Raw genomic sequence first — 22,871 nt, 5'->3', positions numbered from 1 at the left:
TATATATATATATAATGTTTTCAATCACTTTAATTGCTTTTCGTTTTAATTTAGAAATGTGTGTGTGTGTGTGTGTGTGTATATATATATATATATCGTGAAGGAGGGAACAAAACAAATTTATTCACACACATGATGTATTTTCCCTGAAAACTAAATACCCAACCAGTAGAGAATGCACAGAGGAAGTAGGTTAGTTTCCAAAGAGATGTTGCCCTTCACAACTGTTGTAAAGCCATCTTTCAAAAAGTTGAACACATATTTTAATTGCACTTATTTATTTTTTTCCAGTTTCATTTGAATTTTTAGTTAAAATAAATAAAAATTGCTTTGTGAAGGCTTAACCCTAATCCTGCTTAATTTAATTACCCCATAGTACCACCTAGCGTCCAACCAGCAGTAATACATCAGTTTCCAGTGGAGGTATTTTTTTCTGCGACCAACCGACCAAGACACTTCTCATCGACTAACATTTGGTCGACTATTAGGGGCCAGCCCTAGTATTCATAATTTAAGAATTTAAACATTTTTTTATTATTATTAAAACTTAATTGTTTATTTAAAATGTAATAGTTTGACAGAGACAGCAGCAGAGAATTTGAAAGTTTAAACAGATCAATGAGTCATGCAATGGGTTATAAGACAGCAGTCATTAAAAAGATTTGGAAAATATATTTCCAGAAGAAATGTGTGGTGGTATTTATAATGCTCTGCATGTAATGTACAAGAATGAATTTTGATGGATGATGAAACAACATAAGATATGACGGCAAGTCCAATTACAAAAAGAGAGCCAAAGATGTTTTTTTGCAGTATACAGTGCATCCAGAAAGTATTCACAGCGCTTCACTTTTTCCACATTTTGTTATGTTACAGCCTTATTCCAAAATGGATTCAATTCATTATTTTCCTCAAAATTCTACAAACAATACCCCATAATGACAATGTGAAAGAAGTTTGTTTGAAATCTTTGCAAATTTATTAAAAATAAAAAACGAAAAAAAATAAATAAATAAAAAATAAAAAAATCAATCAATCACACGTACATAAGTATTCGCAGCCTTTGCCATGACACTCAACATTGAGCTCAGGTGCATCCTGTTTCCACTGATCATCCTTGACATGTTTCTACAACTTGATTGGAGTCCACCTGTGGTAAATTCAGTTGATTGGACATGATTTGGAAAGGCACACACCTGTCTATATAAGGTCCCACAGTTAACAGTGCATGTCAGAGCACAAACCAAGCCATGAAGTCCAAGGAATTGTCTGTAGACCACCGAGACAGGATTGTATCGAGGCACAGATCTGGGGAAGGGTACAGAAAAATTTCTGCAGCATTGAAGGTCCCAATGAGCACAGTGGCCTCCATCATCCGTAAATGGATGAAGTTTGGAACCACCAGGACTCTTCCTAGAGCTGGCCACCCGGCTAAACTGAGCGATCGGGGGAGAAGGGCCTTAGCCAGGAGGTGACCAAGAACCCGTTGGTCACTCTGACAGAGCTCCAGCATTTCTCTGTGGAGAGAAGAGAACCTTCCAGAAGAACAACCATCTCTGCAGCACTCCACCAATCAGGCCTGTATGGTAGAGTGGCCAGACGGAAGCCACTCCTTAGTAAAAGGCACATGACAGCCCACCTGGAGTTTGCCAAAAGGCACCTGAAGGACTCTCAGACCATGAGAAACAAAGACTGAACTCTTTGGCCTGAATGACAAGCGTCATGTCTGGAGGAAACCAGGCACCACTCATCACCTTGCCAATACCTACAGTGAAGCATGGTGGTGGCAGCATCATGCTGTGGGGATGTTTTTCAGCAGCAGGAACTGGGAGACTAGTCAGGATCGAGGGAAAGATGAATGCAGCAATGTACAGAGACATCCATGATGAAAACCTGCTCCAGAGCGCTCTGGACCTCAGACTGGGGCGAAGGTTCATCTTCCAACAGGACAACGACCCTAAGCACACAGCCAAGATAACAAAGGAGTGGCTATGGGACAACTCTGTGAATGTCCTTGAGTGGCCCAGCCAGAGCCCAGACTTGAACCCGATTGAACATCTCTGGGGAGATCTGAAAATGGCTGTGCACCGATGCTCCCCATCCAACCTGATGGAGCTTGAGAGGTCCTGCAAAGAAGAATGGGAGAAACTGCCCAAAAATAGGTGTGCCAAGCTTGTAGCATCATACTCAAAAAGACTTGAGGCTGTAATTGGTGCCAAAGGTGCTTCAACAAAGGATTGAGCAAAGGCTGTGAATACTTAAGTACATGTGATTTTTTTTCCATTTTTTCAAACAAACTTCAAACAAGATTTCAAACAAACTTCTTTCATGTTGTCATTATGGGGTATTGTTTGTAGAATTTTGAGGAAAATAATGAATTTAATCCATTTTGGAATAAGGCTGTAACATAACAAAATGTGGAAAAAGTGAAGCGCTGTGAATACTTTCCGGATGCACTGTATTTGGTGAATCCTACATTTGGGTAAATCTAAAAAAATGTCCAGGTCTAATATCACCCACCCTGAAAAAGGATGTTTTGTAGCATTCTCCCAAATGGCAAAAACAACTCTGGTATGTTAATTCTTGACAAATAGTGTGCATTTTCACAACATAGAAAAAAAAAGGGAAGAACAGCAAGATGTGGAGGTCGTACCATGTGTATGTTCCCTGTGCAGCAGCTCTGCGTGGGGGAAGACTCGCATCAGGCAGGCTAGTGTTTGAGCCAGCGTGGGCTCCAGCAAGGGTCTCAACACGCAGGAGAGAGCCTGACCGGGAGGAGCAAGGGTCCTCTGGCCTGCAGGTACTATGGAGCGCAGGGCATGGCCAAAGTCTTGTGGCCCCAAAACAATGGAGCCCACATCCAGCTGGTAACGCTGACTGCTGCCGTAAATCTGAGGATAGCGCCGCCGCAGGGCTGCTAGAGCAGCCTCTGTGCAAAGTGCTTTGATGTCGGCCCCACAGTAACCTGAGAAACGGGGAGATGTGTAACAGTTAGTTACGCATATTGCCAAAAACGTCACTATGTAGACACCTTTAAACATGCGCAAAAGTGCCGGCTGCCAACAACAAAATATAATAAATTAGCATAATTAATATTTCATACCCAATTATTTACTTATTTGGTAAGTAGCCATGTAATCAGTGGCACAAACCCTTTTCGGATGAAACAACTTTGGGTCCTGATCACATTGTTAGTGTTTAATTTGTGGCCTTATAATTTTACTAGTAACATAACTAAGAAGAAAAATAACCATGAAAAGATAAATACCTTAAAACAAACTAAACAGTTCAAACAAATGTGAAAAAAAAAAAACTGCATTAATTTAAAAAACAAAGGCTGTGTCTCGTTTGGAAGACTGCATCCTCCGGAGGTCACATTTGTCGGCTGCATAAGTTATCGAGGCTGTCTCGTTTCAGAAAAGCGGGTAGGACACTTCGAATGTAGCCTTCAAATGCGACCTTCTTTCACGGGAATTCGGAGGATGCATGAGGTGTATCCTTCGTGGGAACTTGCAACCCACAATTCTTTGCTTCAACGGAAATGTCTAAAAAAAAAAAACAATGGCGCCAATTTGCCCGTAAATATGATGTTCAAACAAGGAATGTTAATTCTCAAGTTGAAGTACCTCAGTAGACGGGTGCAGAGTATATAATATGTATAATTATATTAATATATAATTAAAATAAAGTATTAGACTAAAAGTACACCTGTAAAATCTATTTTCTTTTCTCTTTACATCTTTATAACTCTCCTAAAATTTTCCTCATACATTCCTTTCTAAAGGGACTTTGTTTCTCACTCAAAGCGCTGGCGCTTGTTTAAGAGTGGCGTGCTGTCATAGCAACCATGTTACATTCCGTTTCCGTTTGTCCTACGAAGGCCGTCTCGTTTAAACGAAGCTTGTTTAGAGGAGGACACTCGATATACTGCAGCCTTCAAAGGACGCGTCCAACCAAGCATGCAGCCTTCCAAACGAGACACAGCCAAAGTCATCTTAAAGGTGCACTCAGTAACTTTTGTCTATGTGTCGTCTTACACTGACACCTAGCGGCTTGGATGCAGCATCATTTAAAATCAATAGTTTTCAGTTTCAGATGCCATTGTAGAAATTTAGTATTCACAGTCAGCCATGATTACTTTAACCAATGAGTGAAAGTGTCAAATAACAGGGCGGTTACTGAGATTAAGCGAGTATATTCGTCTGGTCATGTGATTCTAACATGGCAGCCCGCATGTGTGGACCCTCTCCATGTAGAATAAAACAGTTTTTATAAGGTTACTGATATGACTGGAGTCTTCATTTTAATGCAAGTGGTCATGATTTCCTACATATATTGCAAAATTACAATTCATGTCTTCAGAAGTTTACTGAGTGCACCTTTAAACTGGTGTGACACAAAAGTAATAATTAATATTTTTTCCATTGTCCTAACCAGCCACGACTGTCAATAGCATTGCATGAACACTTTTTGTTGGTTGCAGCAAAATCTCATTGATCCAGTACCCCGCTACAACATAGCTGTATATACATGCTACTTGTCCATTAAACTCGAAAAGCTGTTAAAAGTACAATAAATAAGCCACAGTTTAAACGGCAAATGCGTTCTGACTGGTTGTTGCGTAATGCAGAATTTTGCTTTCAGCGAAGACAGACAAAAAAACTTGACGCTTAAAACATGTTGTGTTTTACCAAATTAGGACGAGACATAGAGCTGAAGCAAGAAAAACCAACACTTTAATCCATCTTACCGACACATTTCTCCGCTAGCTCATCTATGAAGGGTTCAGCTAGCTTGGGGTTCCAGTCCCTGGTGTGGATTTCTAAAATGTGCTTTCGAGCCTGTCATTGAGAACAAACACAGAAACACAGTCAGTGTTTAGATAAAACCTCATTTGATCACAGCAAAGCAAAACTGTTTGATCAGATCTACTTTAAAAAAGGTGCTTGTGAAAACATACAAGCTAACGCTTTGATTAGCCAGCGCCCTGCTGTGAAGTCAGACTATAAACGATCAGCAATTATACTGACACAGTGCTGGGCCTGATATTACAGCAACTCACAGCTACAAAGGCATGGTCTTTGAACCAATGTTGGGAAGTTACTAAATCAAAGTAGCAATGCTAATAAACAACATTTTCAGTAGGGTACACTTTTTTGACTCTCACATTGGGAAGTCACTTTGACAGTTCATTTAAATGAGCCATTAATTAAGTCCCTGCATAGATGGTAGTATGGCATTTTATTCTTTTTCTTTTTATATATATATATATATATATATATATATATATATATATATATATATATATATATATATATATATATATATATTTTTTTTTTTTTTTTTTTTTTTTTTTTACATGCACAAATGTAACAATATATACTGCTATTACATGATGGTGTTCATCAATTTAATAACATTGGTGTTTTCTGGTTTTATTGGTGGCATTTAAGGTAAATTAATCTGTTCAAATTCTGTTTAGTGCTATTTGAGCTCCTCATTGTACATATATTTTAGGGCTGGGAAATTGAACAATTAATGCAGTATCCGTTTATTTTTACTTCCTGAATCTTCACTAATGTTTTTCCCCACTTCCTGTGGCTGAAGTTGGCACATGTTAATTCCCAGGAGGTACAAGCTCGATTCGACTGCTTCACACATTCAGTTTCTTTGCTAGGATGTGCAGTGCATGCTTATTCGTTTAGCATTAAGCATGTCCATAATAAACAAGGGATCTACTGGATTTACTGTATAGAGAATGGAGACTGCATCCCCAGGTGTGGGAGAGATACAGGCAAGCTGCAGTACCTCTTCGTAACACCTGAAAATGTTCACTCACTGTCATCTGAAACCCAGTGTCCGCGATAGAGACTGAACGGCAGCCAGTGAAAATAATAGTGTTGAGATTTTAAACTTTAGCAAATTAAACTTCAGCATTCAATTTGTATTACATCTGTAAGTTTTAGAGGTAGACCTTAGTTATTGGACCTCTATTATGTATGGTGTCTAATAATGCATTGTCAATGTACACTTAAAACTTAATATAAACTTAATCTTAATTTGATCATATTATTATGTTTTTTTTTTTTTTAAAGTCTACTGGAAAACACCAGAAGATTTTGCCCAACTTTTAATTACAGAACGTCCACTGATTTTATGGCATGTATACATTTACTTGTACCAAAGATTTAGACTTGTAAAAAACTTTAACATGTATATATTTAAATAATTAAAATAAATGATGACTAACCAATTTCTTTGAGACAAAGTATAAAGTAAATAAATTCATTATTATATTTTAATTTATTTTCATTTGAATATTTTTATGACATACTATATATTTTACACACACACTGAGTACTTTATTAGGAACACCTGTACACCTACTTATTCATGCGATTATCTATTCAGATGAGAGAGGTCAACGGAGAATGACCAGACTGGTTCGAGCTGACAGAAAGGCTACGGTAACCATTCCGTACAATTGTAGTGAGCAGAATAGCATTTCAAAATGCACAACCCATCAAACCTTGAGGCGGATGGGCTACAACAGCAGAAGACCATGTCGGGTACTTTGTTAGGACCATAGTGTTCCTAATAAAGTGCTCAGAGAGTGTATATACAGTGCATCCGGAAAGTATTCACAGCGCTTCACTTTTTCCACATTTTGTTATGTTACAGCCTTATTCCAAAATGGATTCAATTCATTATTTTCCTCAAAATTCTACAAACAATACCCCATAATGACAACGTGAAAGAAGTTTGTTTGAAATCTTGTTTGAAATCTTTGCAAATTTATTAAAAATAAAAAGACGAAAAAAAAAAAAAAAACAAAATCACATGTTCACAAGTATTCACAGCCTTTGCTCAGTCCTTTGTTGAAGAACCTTTGGCACCAATTACAGCCTCAAGTCTTTTTGAGTATGATGCTACAAGCTTGGCACACCTATTTTTGGGCAGTTTCTCCCATTCTTCTTTGCAGGACCTCTCAAGCTCCATCAGGTTGGATGGGGAGCATCGGTGCACAGCCATTTTCAGATCTCCCCAGAGATGTTCAATCGGGTTCAAGTCTGGGCTCTGGCTGGGCCACTCAAGGACATTCACAGAGTTGTCCCGGAGCCACTCCTTTGTTATCTTGGCTGTGTGCTTAGGTTCGTTGTCCTGTTGGAAGATGAACCTTCGCCCCAGTCTGAGGTCCAGAGCACTCTGGAGCAGGTTTTCATCAAGGATGTCTCTGTATATTGCTGCATTCATCTTTCCCTCGATCCTGACTAATCTCCCAGTTCCTGCTGCTGAAAAACATCCCCACAGCATGATGCTGCCACCACCATGCTTCACTGTAGGGATGGTATTGGCCAGGTGATGAGCGGTGCCTGGTTTCCTCCAGACATGACGCTTGCCATTCAGGCCAAAGAGTTCAATCTTTGTTTCTCATGGTCTGAGAGTCCTTCAGATGCCTTTTGGCAAACTCCAGGCAGCTGTCATGTGCCTTTTACTGAGGAGTGGCTTCCGTCTGGCCACTCTACCATACAGGCCTGATTGGTGGAGTGCTGCAGAGATGGTTGTTCTTCTGGAAGGTTCTCTTCTCTCTACAAAGAAACGCTGGAGCTCTGTCAGAGTGACCATCGGGTTCTTGGTCACCTCCCTGACTAAGGCCCTTCTCCCCCGATCGCTCAGTTTGGCCGAGCAGCCAGCTCTAGGAATTTTTCTGAACGCTTCCCCAGATTTGTGCCTCGATACAATCCTGTCTCGGAGGTCTACAGACAATTCCTTGGACTTCATGGCTTGGTTTGTGCTCTGACATGCACTGTTAACTGTGGGACCTTATATAGACAGGTGTGTGCCTTTCCAAATCATGTCCAATCAACTGAATTTACCACAGGTGGACTCCAATCAAGTTGTAGAAACATCTCAAGGATGATCAGTGGAAACAGGATGCACCTGAGCTCAATTTTGAGTGTCATGGCAAAGGCTGTGAATACTTATGTACATTTTTTTTCAAACAAACTTCTTTCACGTTGTCATTATGGGGTATTATTTGTTGAATTTTGAGGAAAATAATGAATTTAGTCCATTTTGGAATAAGGCTGTAACATAACAAAATATGGAAAAAATGAAGCGCTGTGAATACTTTCCGGATGCACTGTAGGTATATATATATATATATATATATATATATATATATATATATATATATATATATATATAAAACATATTTTTATAAAACATATTATATCTTATAAATATATAATAAGAATATTAAATATACAGTTTATGACAAATACTAACTGCCCCTCTCTCAAAATGCTTTGAATTCTCCCCCACCCCATAGCTTTAGTGTTGTTAAATACTTAATTTTTAGCTTGTGTAGCTAACTGCTTTTTAAAAGAGTAGCTTGACTGTAGTTTAACAGCTTTAAATTGAGCAGCTTGTAGCTTCATACGCTATAGTTTCAAAGTTGCTTTCACAACACAGCTCTGAACTGAAAACCAGGAAAGCTCCGAAATTAGTTGAGCGCTTCATGCTAAACTGATCATCAAAATTAACTGGCATTCTATTTACGAGCTTGACAAATAGAAACTGTGGCATGATTACAGATGAAAGATACATTTTCAGAGACCAAACCAGAGACTGAGCTGTACGTCTATTTTAGAATAGTTTTAAATGAGTGACACCAAGGCTGCTCAGGGACACCAAGTAAACCGCTCGGCAGACACAAAAGATTTGTGCACCTTTTTATCGGGCAGGTTGAACAGAAACTCCCGGTCAAAGCGTCCGGGCCTCCTGAGTGCGGGGTCGATAGAGTCGAGTCTGTTAGTAGCACCGATGACCACTATCTCCCCCCGACTGTCCAAACCATCCATCAACGCCAGTAGTGTGGACACTATCGAGCTATAAAAAAAAAAAAATGTTAAGAAATCTGATCAAAGAACAAAGAACTATTCATACCTTTCACATCCCATTTAAAGCAGCCATATTCCACTTTTGTAGTATTTTATCTTTATAATGTTACTCAAGATTTTTTTTTCATTAAAAGGTAAAACAGTGTCATTTTTTTATGTTGAAATACTCTTATGACAGCTTAATTTGCAAACAAAACTCTAAGTAATCCATTCATAAGTTGATTCTCCCAGAGTGTAACTGTGGCTATGTGGTTTCAAAACATTGTTCTGTTTTTTTGTTGTTGTTGTGGTTGTTTTATGCTTTAAAGCAAGTAAACATCCAATTCTATTATATGGAAATCAGCAATTAACACATTCTTTTTTCTTTTTTTTTTCTCCCCAACTTGGAATGCCCAATTCCCAATGCACTCGACATAGCACACACAACTCACCGAGAGCGAACCACATTATCGCGACCACAAAGATGTTACCCCATGTGACTCTACCCTCCCTAGCAACCGGGCCAATTTGGTTGCTTAAGAGACCTGGCTGGAGTCACTCAGTATGCCCTGGGATTCGAACTCGCTAACTCCAGGGGTGGTATTCAGCATCTCTACTCGCTGAGCTACCCAGGCCTCCAAGCAATTAACACATTCTTTAAAATAATGTATATCCTTCTGTGATCCGCAGAAGAAAAAGTCATGTGTTTGGAACAAGAACATGAGGGTGAGTAAATAATTACAGAATTTTCATTTTTGGGTGAACTATTCCTTTAAATGCCATATGTTATTTAGTGGCCATAAGTTAATGTAAAAACCATGACAATGAATATGAATGAGTTGTTTTAGCAGCTTAGTTTCAATAAATGGTCTGGGCGGGCTGGGACAGAAGCTTTGCGTTGTGAACTTGTGAATTTCAGAGTGTGTCAACATCAAAACATTTTTACATTAAATGTTCCTTTTATGAACATATGAACATCCTTTGCGGAAAAACCTTTTTGAACAATCTTTTTTTTTTACTCCCAATTTGGAATGCCCAATTCCCAATGTGCTTTTAAGTCCTTGTGGTCGCGTAGTGATTCGCCTCAATCCGGGTGGCGGAGGACAAATCCCAGTTGCCTCCGCATCTGAGATCGTCAAACTGCGAATCTCATCACGTGGCTTGAGCGCGTTGCCACGGAGACATAGTGCATGTTGAGGCTTCGCGGCATCCACGCTCAACTCACCATGAGCCCCACAGAGAATGAACCACATTATAGCAACCATGAGGAGGTTACCCCATGTGACTCTACCCTCCCTAGCAACCGGGCCAATTTGGTTGCTTAGGAGACCTGGCTGGAGTCACTCAGCATGCCCTGGGATTCAAACTAGCGAACTCCATGGGTGGTAGCCAGAGTCTTTACCACTGAGCTACCCAGGCCCCCTTTATGAAAAAAAAAAAATAAAAATAAAAAATTCAGCAGCTTTCTAATCCTGGCGATGAAACAGTTAATAATACCCGGTGCATTAATTCAGATGAATTACCTGTGAATTTGATCCTGTCTGCTGGAGCGTACAGGAGCGAGACCATCAATTTCATCAAAGAAGATGATGGAAGGTCTCATGAGGTATGCCTGCCGGGAGGAGACGAAAACATTACCTGCCTGCTTAATCACACACCTGACATTTCCAAACAGCTGGCGAGTGGGACACCCATTTAATGTGGCTATACTCTTCTCTATAAATATACAAAGACAACTTGAAATATGCAACAAGAATGAACATATAGAAAAAGCTTTGGCAGCCAAAAAAATAAAAAAATTTCAAATGACATATTCGGGAAAAACCTTGCACTGTGTAAAGATCAAAGTTTAATACTTAGGCTTGGGCTACGTCCACATTAATCCGGATACATTTGAAAAGCATTTTCAAAAAGTTTCTTGTCCACACTACAACGCAAAGGTGGTGTTTTCAAATCTATCTACTTGTGAGAGCGTTTTCGAAAAGCTCAGTTTTCACCGGGAAAAAAAGTGTGGTAGTGTGGACGAAGTTTTTCAAACTAAAACGTATTAGTGTGGACGTGGTCTTAAGCGTTTGTTCCATTCCCTGACCCCAAATTAAACCCTTGTGTTGTGTTCGTTTGTATTAACACCTTTTGTGTTCACGGGTCAAAATGGCCGGCCCACAAGGTTGTTAATAAATCTCTCTTACTGCGTACAGTTGAAGTCAGAAGTTTACCTACACCTTAGCCAAATACATTTAAACTCAGTTTTTCACAATTCCTGACATTTAATTGTAGAAAATATTCCCTGTCTTAGGACAGTTAGGATCACTACTTTATTTTAAGAATGTGAAATATATATTTATATAATTGTAGAGAGAATGATTTATTTCAGCTTTTATTTCTTTCATCATTTTCCCAGTGGGTCAGAAGTTTACATACACTTTGTTAGTATTTGGTAGCAGTGCCTTTAAATTGTTTGTATTTGGGTCAAAACATTTTGGGTAGCCTTCCACAAGCTTCTCAAAATAAGTTGCTGGAATTTTGGCCCATTCCTCCAAACAGAACTGGTGTAACTGAGTCAGATTTGTAGGCCTCCTTGCTCGCACACGCTTTTTCAGTTCTGCCCACAAATTTTCTATTGGATTGAGGTCAGGGCTTTGTGATGGCCACTCCAATACCTTGACTTTGTTGTCCTTAAGCCATTTTGCCACAACTTTGGAGGTATGCTTGGGGTCATGGTCCATTTGGAAGACCCATTTGCGACTGAGCTTTAATGTCTTGAGATGTTGCTTCAATATATCCACATAATATTCCTTCCTCATGCTGCCATCTATTTTGTGAAGTGCACCAGTCCCTCCTGCAGCAAAACACCCCCACAACATGATGCTGCCACCCCCATGCTTCACGGTTGGGATGGTGTTCTTCAGCTTGCAAGCCTCACCCTTTTTCCTCCAAACATAATGATGGTCATTATGGCCAAACACTTTGATATTTTTGTTTCATCAGACCAGCGGACATTTCTCCAAAAAGTAAGATCTTTGTCCCCATGTGCACTTGCAAACTGTAGTCTGGATTTTTTATGGTGGTTTTGGAGAAGTGGCTTCTTCCTTGCCGAGTAGCCTTTCAGGTTATGTCGATATAGGACTCGTTTTACTGTGGATATAGATACTTGTCTACCTGTTTCCTCCAGAATCTTCACAAGGTCCTTTGCTGTTGTTCTGGGATTGATTTGCACTTCGCACCAAACTACGTTCATCTCTAGGAGACAGAATGTGTATCCTTCCTGAGCGGTATGATGGCTGCATGGTCCCATGGTGTTTATACTTGCGTACTATTGTTTGTACAGATGAACGTGATACCTTCATGTGTTTGGAAATTGCTCCCAAGGATGAACCAGACTTGTGGAGGTCCACAATGTTTTCTCTGAGGTCTTGGCTGATTCCTTTTGATTTTCACATGATGTCAAGCAAAGAGGCACTGAGTTTGAAGGTAGGCCTTAAAATACATCCACAGGTACACCTCCAATTCAGTACACGTCCTGTCAGAAACTAATTGGCTAATTGTCTAAAGGCTTGACATCATTTTCTGGAATTTTCCAAGTTGCTTAAAGTCACAGTTAACTTAGTGTATGTAAATGTCTTACCCACTGGAATTGTGATATAGTCAATTAAAAGTTAAACAATCTGTCTGTAAATAATTGTTGGAAAAATTACTCGTGTCATGCACAAAGTAGATGTTCTAAACGACTTGCCAAAACTATAGTTTGCTAATATTAAATCTGTGGTTATATAATTATGTAATAAATTAATAAACACTTGCTTGATCTAAACAAAACAGCTTAGAATCTGGACTTTACAATGCATATTGCTGATCCCACAAATTCTTAAATAATGCTTTATATTTTGACATATTAGAACTGTTTTGTTCATATAATTTGCTAATTGTTTACCACACCAATTATATTCAGAGCAATGTACAAATTTGTTTTACTCAGAAGCAAAACTGCAGGAGTATTAGTGTATGAAATTCCCAATCACATAAATGTAATAAACAGGACTTTGTCACGTTTTTCCATATTACTTCCTGAAACATACAAATATCACAGATATAACATAGACAATGACATATCATAACTTTTAGCAGTCTATCCCGATTCAAATGAGCCCAAACACAACATACTGTAATATGATAAGTAGATCTTCAAATATTCCTCAAAGAGTGTACTTAGAAAGACAATGCACAAGAGGGTGCTCATGTCCAAGAACTTTGTGTGTGCAAATACACATCCATACCATCTATGATCAAAATCAAGGAATTTTATTCCAATTGGAGTAGGTAAAAAAAATGGTTAAAAAAATAAAAAATTGTCCAGGTCAAAATGACCGGAAAACAACATAAGGGTTAAGCAATATTAATAGTGATGCTTATCTTTGCAAACACAAGCAAGCAAGTAAAACAAACTTCTGTTTCTGTACAACAAACGTCTGTTTTATAAACAACAATCACTCCACATTCTGAGCAACAGAAACTAGCTCAAGGTCATATTGGGTTTGGGGGTTGAGTTGAGACTAAGAGGTTGTCTATTGGCTCACCTGGTCAAAAAGTAGGCGGAGCTGTCGCTCCGACTCTCCCACCCATTTGCTGAGGCAGTCGGCGCCCTTGCGCATGAAAAAAGACACTTTCCTGTCCCCCTGACTGCATTCATTAGCCAAAGCCCGTGCAACCAGCGTCTTCCCTGTTCCTGGAGGCCCATAAAACAGGCATCCTCTGCAGAGAGGGAAAAAACATTTTGAGGTTAAGATTTTACAAACTTCTGATCATGTACAGCGTTTTTAAAGGGGTCATATCTTATTTTTTTTTCCTGAGGTTCACTTAGTCATTTTTTTTGACATGACCATTCTCTCTTTGACCTTAGAATTATCCAGGCTTTTTTTTCTTTTTATGTTGTTCATTTAAAGGGATAGTTAACCCAAAAAGATTCACCTCAGAGCTGGTTGGCTTGGTTCATGGCTTAGAAATTTAATGAAGAATTAAAATATATATAAATATATATAAATATATTGGAAAATATGAATGAGGAAAAATACTTCCAGAACCAAGATGGCTAAAAAGAATAGACAGACACTGTTGTGCTCTATAATTATAAGTTTTTCATAGACTTATAAATGTGGGTGGTCATATGTTAAAAGTCAAATGTTGCAGCTTAGTTTCAATTAATGCTATTTTAAGTCTAAAGGCCCAATATACTTCTGGAGAAGTAGTTCTTCGTTCAGGGGTAAAAAGAAGTTTGAAACAGCCAAGTATACTGTTTGTGAACATTGGGACACCTGCCACACCGCTGTGGGAGGCGTTTAGAGGAGCATTTAAATATGAGGACTCTACATTAAAACCTTAACTAATGTGGCATTAAAATGTGTTATAAATGACTTTATGCCTCATTCTATGAGTAGAATTCACACTAGATCAGTAAAAGATGCTTTTTTTAACCACTCGATGATGATTTAAAGTAATATATATGCAATAGAAAATTCTGAATTCATGATGCTAACGCGCAAACACGCTATACGCAGCAATAATATGCACCGATTACACACTGTTATTGTCATTTATGATGACACTGACACTACTGCAAAGATTGGTGTACTGTATAAATGAGTGTTAATGGGAAAAAATACAGACAACAGAATGATGATAGGCATACCTTACTATGGGCAGATGTGTAAATGGCTTTCACTGCAGAAGGCACATGAGTGAAGCAGCATATAAAACAAAAGAGTCAATGGGCAATTAAGAGTATTTGAGTAGATTTGATTCCTTTTGTAGACTAATTAAACAAAAACGCATGACATGTTCTTGAAAAATGTCTCTATGCGAAAAGTGTAACATGTTGACTGAATGCCGTGAACAGGAATTAGCTGTCGGCCTCTAGGTAGGTAACACCTACTGATGACGTGGACCAATGGAAGCAAGACGTTGTTTAGCTGTTTTATCTCAAAAGATCAAGGAAAATTGTATTCCTCGTGATATGACCTCTTTAAATACACAGTTGCATCAGGTTAAGAAGAAAGATGTACCTCGGGGGCTGGATTTTAAACTTCTCGAACACTTCTGGATATATAAGAGGAAAGACAACCATCTCTTTCAAAGACTGGATGTGATGGGTAAGACCTCCAACACAGTCAAACTTCACCTGCATTGAAAGAGTCAAAAAGAAATCCTAACCCACAACATATGAAAGGAAACATATCTTCTCTTTCTGTAAACTCACAATGAAGCATCACAGACCTGTGTAATACATAGAATGTAGATTAGTTAAATAGACCATAAGACTCACAGAAGTGTCCAGATTCATGGGATCCACATCTGCCAAACTGGCACCCACTTTCACACGGTCCCTAAGTACACCGCTGGCCAGATCCTCTGCCCGCAGGTTCATAGGTAGACACCTGTCACATATTAAAACCAACTCGTCAGACTACAGACAACCTACGCAACCATCTCCATCTTCCAAACTTAATTTGTGATGCCAAGTCAAAAGATAACTAAAGAATCTGATGCAAAATGGAGAGAATAAACTCAGAACATGTTGGCCACTTTGACCCTGTATTAAAAGGATAATTCACTCAAAAGCATTGTTAATTTTTTCACTGTTTTTTGTTTTAGTCATAGTTTTAGTCTTTTGACAAAAATGTCCTTTAAAATTAGTCAATATTTCATCATCTCATATTCAATAGTTTTAGTCTGACGAAAATTATTCAACGCAAATAAAATCTTTTAGTGCAAAATGGACAAGTGTGTCAAACTTCAACAGACCAAACTTTAAAAAAACTTTAGGGAAAAAAATGAAAACATTTTCTAATTAAAAAATTTATCAAACATAACTATACATAGCCTACTGTCCTTGTTGTGAAAAAACTGAGCTTCTAAAATAATAACGAATAGACTGAAGTATTAGCTACTTTTTAGAAGCTAGCCTTCTGTACTCGTGTAACGTGTAGCGTGTTTCTTACGGAAACAGTGTATTCACGTTACGCAATGCAAATTACGCATATTCTGACTAGCGCATCATTTAGTTAAAGTTCACCTGTTCATTCGCTTCACTGTGCAGATGTAAGTTGTTATATTACATATATGTTGTGGATATAGGCTACTATAGTGATTAAAATCATGTATAAATAAGATGCGTTTGAATTAGGTATTTACCCCGTTTTGAAGCGGTTCATTTTGCCTGTGTTCAACTCGCACAGCTCAAGCGGAGAAATCCCCAATTAACGTTTTCGTCAGTGAATACTTTCATGAGACTAACACTGCTCAAAAGTGAAAATTCTGTCATCATTTACTCACCCCCATGTAGTTTCAAAGCTGTATAACTTTCTTTATTCCATGAAACACAAAGGAGATGTTAGGCAGAATGTTAGCATGAGCCACAATTCACTTTCATTGTATTTAAAATACAAAATATCTCCATTTGTGTTCCAAAGAAAGTAAAGTCAAACGGGTTTGGAAGATTTTTCATTTTTGGCTGAATGTTCACCTCAAGCAATTGCATATTCCTGAGAGCTGAAACTGAAAAGTTTCTGTTTGATGTTTTCAAGGTCACCTGTTACGAGCTCGGCTCATGCTTTTGCTTTTCCGCCTCTCAAAGCGCTCTTCATCAGATGATGATGTTGATTCACTACTGTGAATTGCATGTTTCTTAATTCTGGTGATTAAAAAGACAGAAAATAATCAAATATAAATAAAAAAAAAAACACTGACTTTCAGTAATACACAACAGGAGAAATAGGAGATGAGAAGATTAGATTTATTGATAAGAATGTAGAATAAAGTGACTATAATTCACCTAATATGGCTTCTTCTTGCAGGAGATCTGTGTGTGTCAAAGAGGCTGCCCTTGCTTTGCTTCCTGTTCACTGGCTCTGAAAAGACACAAATAAGATAAGATTCAAAATAGAAATTCCTAATTAAAAATACTCAATACAGTGCAAGAACAACACGGCAACTTGCTGGTAGAATTCAAGTATGACTGAGTGATAACAGGACGTGGAGCAAGGTAAGGACCTGACTGAGTTAGAACAAAAATCTCAGGTGATTCTGAGTATGAATGAAAGTTCAGAACCGAATGAATGGTACAGAAAAAGCTCAGTCTGAGCAACTATAGGAAACTCAGGTGACTAGGAGTATGAATGCTCAGGTGTAATTGTGTCTGGAGTGAGTACCTATTGGTGGAGCTTCATATCGCTGCACAGTTTTACGCTGCCTGAGGTTATAAGGTCTGTCATTCTCCTCTTCAGCTTCTTCTGCCTCGTCTCCATCATCATCATCATCATCATCATCTGCCTCCACATCTTCATCCTCCTCTCCCTCGTCGTGAGACTCTTAAAAATGAAAAGGAGAATGAAAAAGAACCAATCAAAAACAAAGACAGATGTTAATGTAAAGATTCATCTTATAGAGAATGTAAACAAATGAAGAATGTCTTAACAGAACAAATGTTATTTTAGAGAGATAGTTTAACAAAAAGTGAAAATTCATAATTTACCCACAATCATGTTGTTCCAAGCCCGTATGATTTTCTTTCTTTCTTGGAACACAAAAGGTGATGATAGGCAGAATGTTGGAGTCTGACAGTCTCAGTCACCATGCATATTCATTGCATCTTTTTACCCATCCAATGAAAGTAAATGGAGACTGATGCTATCATTCTGAAAACAGCTCCCTTTGTGTTCCACAGAAGAGAGAAAGTAATACAGGTCTAGAACAGCATGAAGGTGTGTAAACAGGGTTTCTGCAGGTTTTATGAAGCTAAATTTAAGACTTTAATACCTTTTTAAGACCAACTAAAGGAAATTTAAGGAATAAACTTAAGGAAACACAATGCCAACGCATCGCTCTCTAAATGTAAATGCCTAGGGAGCACAAGAACAGTCATATATACTGTATACAATTGTAATACTTCAAAGTTTAAAAACGCAACTTAACAGATCTCCATTACTTTTTAATTTATTTGACAAAAAAGTAACACAATTCAGCTTGAATACCTCTGCCCCATCCACCAGAATGTAGAAATAACTTTTACCTTCTTATCAGACCCACTGTATCAGCTATATTCCTCTACGACACTGCTGTTTCACTTGAATACTGTTCAAACAACACCCAAAAATATATTTCAAAGCTCTGTTATAAAATATAAGTTATCACCACCAAACATGTAAAAACAAGATTTTATTCAAATACATTTGGTCATTAAATCTAGAAGCTAAAGAAGCATCTTTGATTATTTTCTTTTGTTAAGAACCTCCCTAATATTCTGTAATCTAAATCCCTTGTCCTAGATTATATTATACATTTACAGAAATGTACACTGTGCCACTCAGTTGACATGACTGGCGAATGGCAAAAAGACATGCCAAGGTTGGAGTCAGCACACAAGTGTATTATCTTTTGAAGTATAGGTTGCGCTGTCTCCAAACTGATCAGGTACATTCAGGACATGATGTCAATGATGCACACCAAATTTCTTATAAATCTGACAATGCATTCAAAAGATATTTAACTTTTTGATCAAATGTGCCAGAGAGGCAGTATGGCTGATATGGGTAACCTTGAATCCTCATGACCCAAAGAATCCATAGACACCAAACTTGTGATTTTAGGACATACGGTTCAAAAGTTACAGGCAAAAATAGCCATTTTTCAAATTTCTTGACCCATAGGTGGCGCTGTCACTAAACTTTGCATGTACCCTCAGATCATGGTCCTGATGAAGTTTTGTTTCAAAACGACAAACCATGATATAGCCTCACTTACTGTTTTATGCCGACCTCTTTAAATTTATGTTAACATAACTTTTCAACAAAATCAAAAATCTAAATTTGGTATTATTCTTTCCGTGCAGATCAGTCTAGAGATTATTTTGAGCCATTTTCTAGGCAAATCGAGCAAAGTTTGAAGGAATAGTAGTGAATAAATGATAAACGTCATAATCCAAGATGGTGGCCACTGTAATGGGATGAGTTTTAATTTAAGCGGTCCATTTTTATCATCATTAGGAGGAGCATAATTACTTGCAAAAAGAATTTCTAGGACAAATCGTTCAAAAGAAATGTGCAGAAGAAAAGTGAATTTTTTAATTGGTGGTGGCACTATAGAGTTTGTCCTAGAGACCGCAAATTTGTTATGGGGCTATTCCTACTCAGAAATTTCTCTTAACTTTAAAACGACAAACGCAACGAGAAACCAATCCCTCATGCAACATTAAATACCATGACATTATGAATTTAAGACTTACTGCTCCGATTTAAGACCTTTTCAAGGCCTTAATTTGCGAAAGGGAAATGTAATTTTTTTAAGACTTTTTTCAGACCTGCAGAAACCCTGGTAAACAATGTTAGAATTTTTATTTTTTGGATGAAATATTCTTTAAATCCACATACTGCCAAATGTTGTACAGATTTTGCTGTTTCAGAAGGAAATTGGTACTTTTGCCTTTTTTTTATTTATTTTTTTTACGCAAACTTAAATTAGCCTTACCCTGTTCTGTAGACGAAAAAAGTATTTTCACTGTGTCGATAACAAAATAGCACGGTAAGTGGATGGAAACTAGGCTGTTGCTGCACATGGAGGATTTTTTTATGAGAACTCTTTGAAGTAGTTTAAGTTTTTAAATTGTAATAGTAATTTTTCACGTTATTGTTGAATGCCACTTTGGTGAATAAAAGTACCAATTTCTTTCCATAAGAGCTAAATCTGTACATTATTCCAAACTTTTGGCCACCAGTGTACCTTCAGTTCCTTCCTCCTCTTCAGTGTCCTTCGATTTGCCGAGGGCTTTGTGATGGTTCTGCATTCCAAATGTGTTCCTCCGCATCGATTTCCTCCTCTTCACGCGAGAGTACATGTCCATGTTTTCCTGCAGCAGAAAAATATAAACATCTGAATGAGAAATGTGGACGAATCAATGAAGCAATGAGTTTTGAATCATCAGTGGATTCACAGCCCACACTGAAGAGAGAGGCCAATGCAGAGTAATACTGGATTTTAATAACTTCAATGTTGGCAATAGTTTGCTTAATGGGATTGAAAACAAGACTGAACAGTCATTTTACTGTTTAATAATCAATGTTAAAGGATATAAAAAGTCACCAGTTCAGTGTCCGTCCACATGCGGAGGCGCTCCACTTCCCGATTCTGACGAATGCTGCTGATGTTGTCCATCTCTTGAAGAACTGCCTCTGCCGTACTAACAACAGACAGATGATACACTCACATTCAATAACAACAAAAACAGCATTTATGGATGCAGAAACACATCTTTAATAAACTTGTATGGTTATGTGCAGGGTTTATAACTTTCATGAATAACATTAACATTAAGCATCATTGCATTATACTGTACAACGCTTAGAGATACAACATACATACAAATAGTTATGAATGAGATAGTTGCGCCGTTATTATCTATTGAAATTTTACATGGCTCATCAATATCCATGATGCAACGTAACACTTGCCAGCACCAGTCAGTTGCACGCAAAAGGGGCTCCACCATATACACGCATGTATTCAAAGTGACGTTATCGTATAGCAGCCCATCAAAGGCTGTTCGCGAGTGCGTACACATACACAACAGAGAAGCAGGAGACCCGACACGATACCTCTTCTAGTGGAAAGTCTTTTACTCTGATAACTTCTTTGGCAAAGGTAGTAGAAATATAGGGCTCCAGACTGCGACTAAATGGTTGCATCTTGCAATCATTTCTCCCGCTGGTGAGACGTATGTTTTCACACCGGTGCGACTACAGAGTTTGCCAACTCTCGTTGATTACGCATGACGCATATGTTTCTGTTTCGTATGAGAAAAATGGAATGTAACAGCACTAGCCACTACCCGGATCAATTATCAGCCGGCTCAATGAACAGAGCAGCGCGAGCGCAGATCAGTCTCACCCACGCAGCGCAAACCATTATAAACACCGCTGCGAGAAGAGTGGAACGAAACTAATTTGAATTTGGCTGTGGAAAAACCCTATGAAAACCGTCTCTTGAAAGTCTCTCTTGCCTTGCTGATTTAACAAGTTTAAACCATGTTTAACGGCACACAGTTATAAACACTGACCAGAACATAAATTATAAGGCTTTACAAACCACACATCACCACCCTAACAAAATTGTACCTTGGATTTACTATAGTAACACTTACAGCATTAACAATGTTATTTTGGCAGATGCGCAATGTTATATTCATGCTATATGTTTGTATATTACATATATAGTCCTATTAAATATATGTTTCTAAATGTATAGTTTCTGTCATTTCATAATAAACACACACATGACAAGGCGAACACGAATAACCCATCTATAACAATTCTAAGGTCATTTTAAAGCCATTACCCCACCAATGTGCGTAAATATGGGTCCAACCTTGCAGGCTAGTGGACGCACGAACAGCAGCACTGCTGCTGCAAAAAAATCCTAGGAGAAACACTGGAATGTCATGAGAGTTGATTTATTATATTTGAGTGTTGATGCTCTGTTAAGAACCAAATATAATGTCTGATACTGGCAAATGGAAGTATAAAGTGTCATCAATATATTTTAGTTTATTAGATGATCATAAATGTGATCAGTCAAGACTGATGTTGTTTGGTGCTGCCTGTAAGGTTAACTTAAAAAAAATAACTTAAAGGTTGAAAGGAAAATGCTTCCTTTGTCATGTATCAAGCTTCTTTTGATTCTGAATTCTATAGTAGCCTTATTCTTTAACAGTTACATGTAAAAGTCTTTCAAAAACTAACCTGTGTCCCTACATTTTTGACTTAAGCCAAGCGTACACTACACGGTTTGCAGTCGGCACCCTGCGACTCACAGTCCTGTTTTTCGTTGTGCTGGTGCAAACACTTCAGGACTGTAGTCAACTACACGACCATTCATTCCCAACTGAGACCATGTGTACACCTGGCATTAAGATGAGTTTTGGGTGATCCGATCACAAATGTAAAGACATCATCGTTACACCTGGTCGTCTCTTTTGACCATTTGTGTTCAGATTTCGAGGAGAAAGTCTCTGATTTCATGAGGACATACATCACTCATTATGTCTGTGTTTTACTGAATGATAATAAAGCGCAAAAAAGTAAAAGATGAGAAAGTGCTAAAAACCAGAGCACATTTTCTTGTAATTATGAATATTAATATTAATAATTGAGCATCTAATATGCGTGCTGCTCATTTCTGTATCCCTATTGTACATTTTCATCCATTTGCTTTTTTAAATTTAAAAACCAGCTGTTTCAGCTCCCCTTAGCATTGTCCCATTTTAGATGACCATAAAGTGATCAGTCAAGACTGATGTTGTTTGGTGCTGCCTGTAAGGTTTATTAGAAAATGCTTCCTTTGTCATGTATCAAGCTTCTTTTGTTTCTGAATTCTATAGTAGTTAGAATAGAATAGTTGTCCCATTTCAAACGGATCGCCACAAATGCATCTTAAAATTAAGATAACGAAATTCATTCACAAACTCGTGCAGTTTATTCATGTTAACATTTCAAAAATCACAAAAGAACGGCTCTCGCCCGTTTTCGCGCATTACTGGCACAATTTGCAAAGGAAAAAAATTACAAAAACAGCTGAAAATAATAAAGACAGCAGGTAGGGACACATTACTGTGCATGATTTTTTATTATTTATTAAAAAAAAAAAATTTTGAGTCTAGATATCAAGCAGCTTTGAAAACTATTGCAGCGTCTGGGACTCGTCTCGGCATGTTGCAGGAGTGCACACACAACAAGACCTTTTGTCGTGAGATCCGAGACAGTCCCGACTCAAAACATCAAAGGAGACAGGCTTGAGTCATGTAGTGTACACTAGGCATTAGGGGAACGAGTGCTCTGACACAAAAATGTTAGTATAGAGCCCTGTACTTGGTCTAAAATTTTTGAGAACCACTGCAATAAAAGAAATGCAAAGTTTTTGAGCTCTCTCTCAAAATTATGACAAAGTGAA

At 38.0% G+C, this 22,871-nt stretch overlaps 1 protein-coding gene across 4 annotated transcripts in view; it reads right to left on the bottom strand.

Annotated features, from left to right (window-relative positions):
- The window catches only part of LOC127409585 (ATPase family AAA domain-containing protein 2B-like), a 137,155-nt gene that overhangs the window by 104,459 nt on the left and 9,825 nt on the right, over positions 1 to 22,871 (bottom strand). For all 4 annotated transcript variants that reach the window (XR_007892013.1, XM_051644224.1, XM_051644225.1 and 1 more), the window contains exons 5-16: positions 20,010 to 20,106; positions 19,650 to 19,776; positions 17,084 to 17,242; positions 16,708 to 16,783; positions 16,465 to 16,566; positions 15,199 to 15,310; positions 14,939 to 15,054; positions 13,457 to 13,631; positions 10,406 to 10,494; positions 8,733 to 8,892; positions 4,751 to 4,841; positions 2,654 to 2,965 (exon numbers count right to left, since the gene is read on the bottom strand). Coding sequence is in view for 3 of the 4 variants with exons in the window: in XM_051644224.1 (XP_051500184.1) it covers positions 2,654 to 2,965; positions 4,751 to 4,841; positions 8,733 to 8,892; positions 10,406 to 10,494; positions 13,457 to 13,631; positions 14,939 to 15,054; positions 15,199 to 15,310; positions 16,465 to 16,566; positions 16,708 to 16,783; positions 17,084 to 17,242; positions 19,650 to 19,776; positions 20,010 to 20,106 (1,616 nt within the window). In the remaining variant the exon portion in view is untranslated. The remainder of the gene's footprint in view (positions 1 to 2,653; positions 2,966 to 4,750; positions 4,842 to 8,732; positions 8,893 to 10,405; positions 10,495 to 13,456; positions 13,632 to 14,938; positions 15,055 to 15,198; positions 15,311 to 16,464; positions 16,567 to 16,707; positions 16,784 to 17,083; positions 17,243 to 19,649; positions 19,777 to 20,009; positions 20,107 to 22,871) is intronic.

Source organism: Myxocyprinus asiaticus, chromosome 19 (genome assembly GCF_019703515.2).
Source record: "Myxocyprinus asiaticus isolate MX2 ecotype Aquarium Trade chromosome 19, UBuf_Myxa_2, whole genome shotgun sequence".
NCBI lineage: Eukaryota > Metazoa > Chordata > Actinopteri > Cypriniformes > Catostomidae > Myxocyprinus > Myxocyprinus asiaticus.
This window is presented reverse-complemented; position numbering and strand designations above follow the sequence as displayed.